This window comes from Hippoglossus stenolepis, chromosome 7 (assembly GCF_022539355.2).
Source record: "Hippoglossus stenolepis isolate QCI-W04-F060 chromosome 7, HSTE1.2, whole genome shotgun sequence".
Lineage (NCBI taxonomy): Eukaryota > Metazoa > Chordata > Actinopteri > Pleuronectiformes > Pleuronectidae > Hippoglossus > Hippoglossus stenolepis.
This window is the reverse complement of record NC_061489.1, coordinates 1,111,733-1,121,237: the sequence shown is the minus strand read 5'-3', so window position 1 is coordinate 1,121,237 and position 9,505 is coordinate 1,111,733. Positions and strand designations below refer to the sequence as shown.

The 9,505-nt window shown below is 41.6% G+C and overlaps 1 protein-coding gene across 1 annotated transcript; it reads left to right on the top strand.

Annotated features, from left to right (window-relative positions):
- Positions 1-4,002: 4,002 nt before the first annotated feature.
- Positions 4,003-9,281, top strand: nkx1.2lb (NK1 transcription factor related 2-like,b). Its single transcript, XM_035161906.1, has 3 exons — positions 4,003-4,308; positions 6,090-6,306; positions 8,554-9,281. The coding sequence occupies exons 1-3, from the start codon at positions 4,003-4,005 to the stop codon at positions 9,279-9,281; spliced, it is 1,251 nt and encodes a 416-aa protein (XP_035017797.1).
- The last annotated feature ends 224 nt before the right edge of the window (positions 9,282-9,505 follow it).

The following is a 9,505-nucleotide window of genomic DNA, read 5'->3' as shown; positions in this document are numbered from 1 at the left end:
CCACAATCAAACTAAGGGTACGTCACCTCGTCCTGAAATTATCAATCCATCCATCTTTCTGATTCCTCAGCTGGAAATAGTCCCTGTAACAAATACTGAGTAACCTAAGAAAAATAACCAGTATTTAAGAAAATAATTTATTCTTTTTGTAAATGAAGTTTACATACAGTATGAGTCAGTTGTCTTCAGTATGTGTTTATGACGGAACATGTTAGTGCAGCAGGATGGCTTGCTGATGTGTTTTACTATGGGGATGCTACTGAAGCTGTAGGAATAAGACGTACACACATACAGTGCTACAGAAGACATTCACTGTTAATGTTGTTCTGCCCGGATTTGTTGAATATTAGAAAAATGTAAAATATCAACAGTTGTATCATTGAAATGTTAATAAAATTACTGTAAATTTTGTGGATGAAATATAAACAAAGATGTTGGAAAATCTGATAACGAAAGACAGACAGACAGACAGAGAGAGAGAGAGAGAGAGAGAGAGAGAGAGAGAGAGAGAGAGAGACATTGGGGGAGACAGAGACAGGTAGACAGTAGAGTTTAATGATTCCAGATGAGCTGAGCGGTCTGCCTGACAACTGAAATGAACAGGAATCAATAGTGAGAGCGTCTGTCTGCAGCAGATAAGACACTCACACACAATGTTGACTATTAAAGACGACAGCTTGAGATATTACACTATTAGTTATGCTATTTTTAATCAGCTATCATATTTAATTAATTCTTCAGGTCAGATGCTATCTGAGTGTCTAACTGTTAGTATGTATTGTGGTCGAACCGTGTGAGTGTGTGTGTGTGTGTGTGAGTGTGTGTGTGTGTGTGTGTGTGTGGGTGGGTGGGTGGGTCAAGTGTGTGTGAGTAGAGCAAGGGGGACTATAACTCCTGTAATGGGGAGGAGGAGGAGTGCTGATCTAAAATAAAGAACCTTGAAAAAAAGCAGAGATGTGACAGAAGCAGAGAGATGTATGAAAAAGGAGGAAGAGTCATAAAAGTCATTTAATTTAGATGACATAGGTTTTTTCGGTATTTGTTGATAGCAGACATTCGTGTCAGTATTCAATATTTTTACATTTTTGAATTATATAAGTAGGCTTTATGAGTCTTGGCTCAGAACCTCAGAAACAACATTTGAATTGTGAACTGAAATTGTTCAAACAAATGCTGGCAAAATATAAAAGCATTTTAATACAAAGCATTTCATGACAAAGATATGTGTGATTTGAAATGTAATGTGATTTCCAGTGATATTAGACATGAGAGTACTGTATGTAAATATTTCACCAAAACAAGACAAGCAAAATTATACATTTATTTAAATATGACCAGAAGGTTGGTTGGATTTTCAGGTTTTCTAATAATAACAGGGGGAGGTATAGTCGTGCGAACTTGTGTGGAGCACATACATGTAACTGAGCAGAGACAGTATCAGCAGAGGGACGAGGAAATGGAAGCCTCTGTATCATCACCTCACTCTGACCAGCCACCACTGTGAGATCAAGCAGCTCAAGCTGCTAATTATAGTAATTATGATTCATTACTGGCTGAGATTAATTTAATAAAGAGGAGGTTGAGCAGAGCTCGTTAACCTTCATTAGAATAATTATAGACACAAGACACACACACACGCATTCTCTCTCACACATTCACACACATGCACACACACGTACACTTGTGACTAGAGAGAGGGAGTCTGTTGGCACACACTGTGGGAACAAGGACACACGCACACACGCACACACACACACACACACACACACACACACACACACACACACACACACACATACATACGCCTAATTAAATTATGAAATTTAGACAATACTATATTATAACAATATTAAATTGTTCTGACAATGTTCTCTTTTTGTTGACTGCTCTTTTTAATATATTTACTATTTATATCATTACATAATTTTATACTGTTCGTATGTAATTATTATCATTAAACCCACTTATAATTAGTATTATTATTGTTTTTGTTGTTGTTGCTATTATTATCTAAACAATCTGGAGGGGAAAAAAAGATATGTCCATTTTTCTGTAAGTATCTGGATTGTAGGGTCTACTTGGCTCTAACCACACTTGTCAGAGTCATGGAGTCAGACTGATATTTAAACTGCATCATGTTTTAACCAAGAGTAAAGTTGTCATGTGTCTTTTATTTGACAGGCCCTGGATTTATTCACCCCTGCATCTCACATGCAGATAAAACAAAAAGAATAAGAGCCTTCCATACTCCTCTGTTCACTCTTCCTGTTGCAGTGTGTGGTAGTGCTTTTCCTCCACTTCTTAAAATGCTAATATTTCCCAAGGTGAATAAGCTGCTGTGATATAAAGTTAACACATTGACTGTTTAAAATAAAGTCATAAAGCCTCCGGGCGGAAGCAGGAAGTAGATCAAAAGGCTCGTAATGGGTTCAGCTCTCTGATTGGCTAATCATGTCTCATTATTTCAGTCATTATTTTGCCCAACTTTTAATTTCGTCCCCTTAAGGATCATTGAGCAAGGCAATTACATGGAGCTGACCTTGCGTATTAGGACCCGGGAGGAGGACAGGAAAGATGTCCCGTCGCCTCTCTTTCTTTTTGTAATATCTTCCACAACAATATAAAAAGTGTTGCGTCAGAGCCTCATCACTGCTCTCTACCCTCTGCGGTTCAAAATGACAGTCAACGGAATATTAAGTCCCCAGCATTAGAATAAACACGTCGTGTGTTAAATCAAAATCCAATTCTGTGGTCTATTATTTTCTGGCATAGTAATGACTGCCAAGGATTAGGAATCAATATTTCACTGCAGCGGGGACATTACCGGCTTTATTCAGGCCGTAATTGAGTTTTGAGGAGAGGCCCTGCCCTGGAATCTGCATCCGAGATAAGAGCTGCATTCATGTGGATGCACTGGTCGAGTTTTACGCATCAGCTATAGTGTACACTCAGTTCCACACTAACCGCGTGTGTCCCCGCAGCTGCCCGCCTCCCTGCAGGCCACACACCTCTCACCTGCTCAGGCACGCGCACAAACAAACTCACATCCTGAGAGGTGCGAGCGCGCGCTTCCTTTGCTCTGTCTGGTCGTCCTCGTGCTCGTGATGGACTGGTCTGCACCTCGGCGTTATGTGCGCGCAGCCCCGAGATAATGGACTATTAGTGGAAACTGGATTAATTTGTAGCCAATTACAACCCGCAGAGTTGAATAGGAATGCAGAAACAAGGAGGAACGCACGCACACACACACACACACACACACACACGGTTATACGTGAATGTAGGATAGAGAATAGAGGGGCCGGCTAAAAACCTAAAAAGGAGTTGCGAATTGGAGGAGCTAAAAGAGAGAGGGGTGGGGGTCTTCACTTAACTAATAGAGGGAGGGAGGGAGAGAGAGAGAGAGAGAGAGAGAGAGAGAGAGAGAGAGAGAGAGAGAGAGAGAGTAGGTGTGTGTGTGTGTGTGTGTGTGCGTGCGTTTTAACCATTAGAGATAGATCAGCGTCCGTTCCGCCCTCAACTCCCGTTAGGCTTCCAGAGCGCGCACCCTCCGGTGAGCAGATTAAGCGCGCGGTGCTGGAGGTCGGGACGCTGCGCTGTTTTATGTGTGTGTATGTGTGTGTGAGTGTGTGTGTTGGTGCCAGCGCGGGACACCGGAGCCGAACGACACTCACAGACTCAGTGTCAGCGCAGACGCTGTGTTGTAGCGGGGGACGCGGAGGATGAAGGGACAGAGCCGGAGAGAAGAAGTTCAAAGTTTGACGGGACCACGTCCGGCAGCCTGACCCACGCACTCCCGCACCCGTCCACTCTCACCGATGGGAAACTTTACCGGGCTGAAAACATCCCCCCCACTGGATGTTGACCGCTGCGTGGTGTGAACTTAATCTTTTTGAAATATGCAGTCCCTGTAAAACGGTTTAATCGGAATCTTTTTGCATTCAACACCGCACCTGTAATTTAATCCGGATTTTCGATCTATGGGAAAAGGCGAGTAAAGTGATGAACCGGGACAGAGCGGTACCGGGGCCCGGAGGAGAAGGGGTCCAGGCCGTGATAAGCCGGGAAAGAGCCGTAGCAGGGCCCGTGGCGGACGCGGTCCAGTCCGCGATGAGCCGGGACAGAGCGCCAGACGGGGACGGGATTCAGACAGTGGTGGGCCCGGACAGCGGAGACGTGCTGGACGGAGTGGCCGCCGGGGACAAGCGGCTCTTCTCTAACGCGGTAGCCGGAGGCAGAGATGTTCAGGCCGGGGAGAACCACTCGGAGCCCGCGCCGACCAACCCGGTGTTAGTCCCGCCACCGCAGGTAGATGCATGGATCAATGTTGGGGGTCACTTCAGACAAACACACACTGACAGCAGAGATTCAACATGTCAAAAGTTACACGTGATTAAAAGTAGAAGAAAACTAATGATTGTTGAATGAGGTTTAGAGTGTAAGTGGCGAACTGTTTGGGGTTAAGATGATGATGATGATGATGATGATGATGATGATGATGATGATGATGATGATGATGATAGAATTGATCATGTAAAACGTCCTGCGGCCCTGTGGTGACATGTTGTCCTCCGGTGAGGCCTCAACTCAGACATGTAATCAAAACGAGGAGCCGGTTCTGAAAGTGGTTTTAAAACAGTAAAAAACGATAAAAAATCACACACATTTCCACGTGTGAAACACGCTCACTTCTTATTCTTACGCTATTTTATTGATAAAGAGGCGAATGAAATCCCCAGTTTCAGAATTGTGAAGTGCAGCATGTAAATGATACAATATTTCCCTTCCCTTTAATTAGAAAAATTATCAGCTAAACGAAAAATTAAGTATTATCGTTTAAAAATAGGCTACAATTAAAGAAGTAGACTTAAATTGTCGGGAGACCCTCGTGTCAATTTATCGGAGACAGATTAAATGTCTCTGGTGTAAATTACAACCCAGTTTTGTTATGATGTCCTGATAAGGATATATATAAATGTATATTTATATACACAAGATTGTGTGTCTTTTTGTTGTTGGCTGTTGTGAAATGATTCTTATCACCAGGTCCTATGGTCCAACCCTCACACTCCCTCGGATTATTAAAAGAGAGAATAATAATATTATTAATGTGAGATTATTCATGTAGACCTGCACTAGACTGACTTCGTTAGTGAGTGAATTGTCCTAAACCCCACTGAACTATAAACACCTTTTTGGTTTGGCATAAATCTTCAGGAAATAAATTCAATGCGCATATCAGCATCCTGTGGGGTCAAACTGATGTAACTTTTATGAGTGTTGGTGATTTTAAGGAAATAATAAATCAATGCTTAAAAATAAATGCAAACGATCTTTTGAAAATCACATGTTGGTTTCGCTCATCAAAAATCATAAGGGCTTTTCATCCTTTATTCTGCACTCTGCTTTTCCTTCAACAGCAGACGTGTAAAAGTACAAGTGGGCTTGATTCGTTTGCCTGCTGATAGCCTACTGACCGCTACATATTGGATACAGGAAATCTCGTTGATTTATGTCGCTGCTGTGTCTGTTTGCTTTATGAATACACTTTACACTCCGTTTTATTGGCTGTGATGTGCGCAGTTCACACTGCTGTTTGTCTGCCTCCAGGTCCCAGCGTGTTTCTATAGCCAACTTTAACACTAGGTACAGCTGTGGACGATACATGTCCCTACTCTGGCTCACCGATCGTAAACTTAGATTATTATTATTATTATTATTATTATTATTATTATTATTATTATTATTATTATTATTGAATTCATCATGTTACATGTAGCCTGTGTATTACAATAATTATAATTATTACATTGTAATGTAAAAAATTGAGGCACATATTCAAAATGAATAATCATAATGTGACTAAAATAATGATAATAATAATAATGATAATAATAATAATAATAATAATAATAATAATAATAATAATGTGGTAGTTGTGGTAGAAGTTATAAGTAATTGTAAGTCGGTTGGACATGATGAGACGCGGTGAGCTCCACAGGTTTGTGCCGTGTGAACAGCTGCACTTCAGGGCAGCTTGTAACGAAATGTATTGAATTGTGAATGAATTGTGGTGTGTTGTTTGTCAGGGCCCCACCGGGCACCGGACCACCTCTTTCTCCGTGCTGGACATCCTGGACCCAAACAAGTTCACGAGCAGCCGGCGACAGCAGCAACACGCGAGCCACCGGGGAGAGCGCGAGCTGAGCGCGTACGGAGCGGAGAACCGGAGAGGAGGAGCGGTGGAGCGCGAGCCCGGCCTGGAGCCCAGCAAAGGCTGCTACGGTGCCGAGGAGTACCCGAGCAGTAAGTGGGACTTTACACGGAATGAACCTTTAAACACGGGCTCTGGCCTCTTTTCACTCCGCTATGGTTCCCCGCCTCTCCCCCCTGTCCAGATGTGTAGAGCGGACACGTGCACACTCCATTAGAAATAATAATAATAATAATAATAATAATAATAATAATAATAAAAATAATAAATAATAATAAGCCTTATATATTATGGATACATTATTATCATTATTATTAATAATGCGTAATAATAATACAAAATACCGCTATTATTATTATTATTATATTAATAAATAATATTATAATTATAAAAAGAAAAGCTCAATTCAAGAAGAAAAAAGTCCCGAGGTGGGCTAATTGGAAATGTGTGCGTGTGCATGTGTGTGTGTGACATCGGTATTATTGGTTGGTGAATATTGGTTTCAAACAGCAGCCTGTACTGTGTGTGTGTTTCCTGTCTGTTATTTCAACCTTTCATTTCTTGTGTTAATTTCGTAACATTTAGATCAAAGGATGAATAAATTAATTATTAAGATAAATGTACCAATGCTTCAATCTGCTCCGATATTTTAAAGAATAAAACACAAATAAAAAATTAACAGAGAGAAAATTGATTCACAGAAAGTAAAACCAAACATGTATTTTAATCTAATGAAACTAGTTTTCATTGAAACCACTGGACCGTGGAGAAGGTGAATGTCATATATAAGTTGGATATGCTTATAAAATGAAATTATATTTGCTGTAGGGTTTATTCAAATAACAGTTAAGTGCTAATTAAAATGTCATCAACAGTATGTTGAAAAAGGATTGCCATCTATTGTCCTACAGAGGAAAGTTTTCCTGTTATATATATTGAAGTAGAACGTATAGTGATTCGGTGTTAGACGTGTGAGTTAATCAGAGGTTGTGGTTCAAACAATAAGTAAAAACAAATGTCAGCCTCTATAATCACTGAACTATTTCTAGAATTTATAATTATACAAGCTTTTACTTTACTAAGTCACTAGTTCAAATATTTGAACATTTATCTTTAACTTTTAAATCAATGTTGTTTGTTTTTTAATTATCAGTGGATGACGGTGTGTTTTTTTAAATATTTTTTTTCCATATCTTCCTGTTAAACCTGTTGTTCAAAGAAAACACTTTTAGTGTTTTCTTTGAATTCTTTATTCCAGACACATGTGAACATGAGTTGGAAAGATTTTGACCTGAATTGTTGCTTCACTGTGGTCACATTTCTATCATGATTTCAGGGCAGAGTAGGTTTTTTGTTTTTTTTCATGAAAGTAGCTTATTCAAATTATAGTAAAGTAAGGACTGATTTTAATTACACTTAGACAAAATGTTCACATTTTCACATAGAACTCAACATTTTTGACATTTGAACAACAGGTAAGGCTCCAGTTGTTTGTATAATTGCAAATTTAAATACTTTGTTTTATTAAATCCTAACCACAGTATTCACTGAAATTATTTTTTTAGTTCGCATTATTATTTTTTAATAACAGAAACTAATTGACAGACAGCCAAGCAGGAGTAGGAAGAACTCCAGCTGTCCTCAGTGAGGGCCCACAGCTCATTTTGGCCTCTTCAGATGACTCTGACCCTTTATGGAGACTGATCTGGCTGAATTGGACAATCTCCAAACGTTGGACTATAACAGCTCAAAGAGAATTATAATATGTGTGGTAATTCGTCATTTGATGAATTAGAAAAAAGTGTTTGGTAATACAAACTACTTTATCATAGTATAAAGTAAATAATACAATGTATTAGGCAACATAATAAATTATAGATAATAAGAAATAATACAACTAAAAAACGTTTTTTTGCTTTCATGGTGATTATCTATAAATATTTACAAATTCACTGACACACCACAAACAGAACAGGATTCTGGAATCTAGGGTACAAGGAAAAACTGTTTTGTTTGCTAAAATCCACATGAAGAGAGACTGGGAGAAAGAGGAGGTGGAAATGGGCCCTCAGGCCAAATCCTGAGGCTCCACAGCAGATCAGTCCACTCCGGGACAGAATATTTCCTTCACAAAGATTGACTCATTCATGTCACTTCCAATTGTTTTTTCAGTACTTTACTTTGTTGAGCCTGAAATGTAGCAGTGAGAATGGTCATCAGAGGAAGTGTAGCTCAACCCTCTGGTTACTGAGGGGTATTAACATCAACAGTTCCTTAGCTGAGTTGTGATTATGACAATAGTTGTAATCTGACATTGCTTTTGCTGTGTGTATTTTCAGAGGAAGGCTTTGCATACAGAAGCCCAGATGAAGATGACTACCACAGATCCGGGACGCCAGACTCAGAGGCTCCAGATGGCCCCTACAGCAGTGAAGAGAGCAGCTCAGCCTTGCCCAGTAGTGGAGAGAGAGAACAGGGCCAGCACAGCCACCAAGACCCCTCCAGAGACACCAAGAGCCCAGGAGGAGGGTCTGCAGGCCAGATCAGCAATGGCCAGACCAATGGGGGCCAGGGGGTCAAGCCCAAGAGGAAGCGCTCAGGCTCAGACTCCAAGTCAGGGAAGCCCCGTAGAGCCCGGACTGCCTTCACGTACGAGCAGCTGGTGGCGCTGGAGAACAAGTTCAAGTCCACCCGCTACCTGTCAGTGTGTGAGCGGCTTAACCTGGCCCTGTCGCTCTCCCTCACTGAGACCCAGGTCAAGATCTGGTTCCAGAACCGCCGGACCAAGTGGAAGAAACAAAACCCTGGTGCCGACACGTCCGCTCCCACCGGCGCAGGAGGACCAGGAGGGGCTGGGGGAGGAGGCATGGGGGGTCTCAGTCCTCTCAGCCCATCCCCCCCACTCAGTGGGCACCTGGCCATGCATGCTGGCTATGCCAGCCACCATCACCCTCCCACCGGCAGCCTGGTTCAGCTCCCTTTCCTCACAGCCAGCCACGTCCTGTCCCCCTTCATGTTGGGGACGCAGAGCTATGCTGCCCCCGCTTTCTACAGCACACATCTGTAGACACACGCCACAGAGAGGTTGGAAGCTACACACACAAACAAACCTGACAGATCCCCCCTCAGAAACACTCTGAGCCAGAGAGACTGAAATGTTTCAGTGGTATGAGTGAACTGCAGCAGCACAACAGGCAGACTGTTCATGTTCAGCTCTGCTCCTGTTTTTACTACCAACGTTTGAAGGCTTTAATTTCAATGGATTATTTTGATAGAATGTGAATCTCTACC

Excerpts from the sequence above, each read along its gene's own strand:
- nkx1.2lb (XM_035161906.1), top strand. The coding sequence starts at position 4,003 with ATGAACCGGGACAGAGCGGTACCGGGGCCCGGAGGAGAAGGGGTCCAG. Across the intron at positions 4,309-6,089 it reads TGTTAGTCCCGCCACCGCAG|GGCCCCACCGGGCACCGGAC; the intron begins GTAGATGCATGG and ends GTTGTTTGTCAG. Across the intron at positions 6,307-8,553 it reads TGCCGAGGAGTACCCGAGCA|AGGAAGGCTTTGCATACAGA; the intron begins GTAAGTGGGACT and ends GTGTATTTTCAG.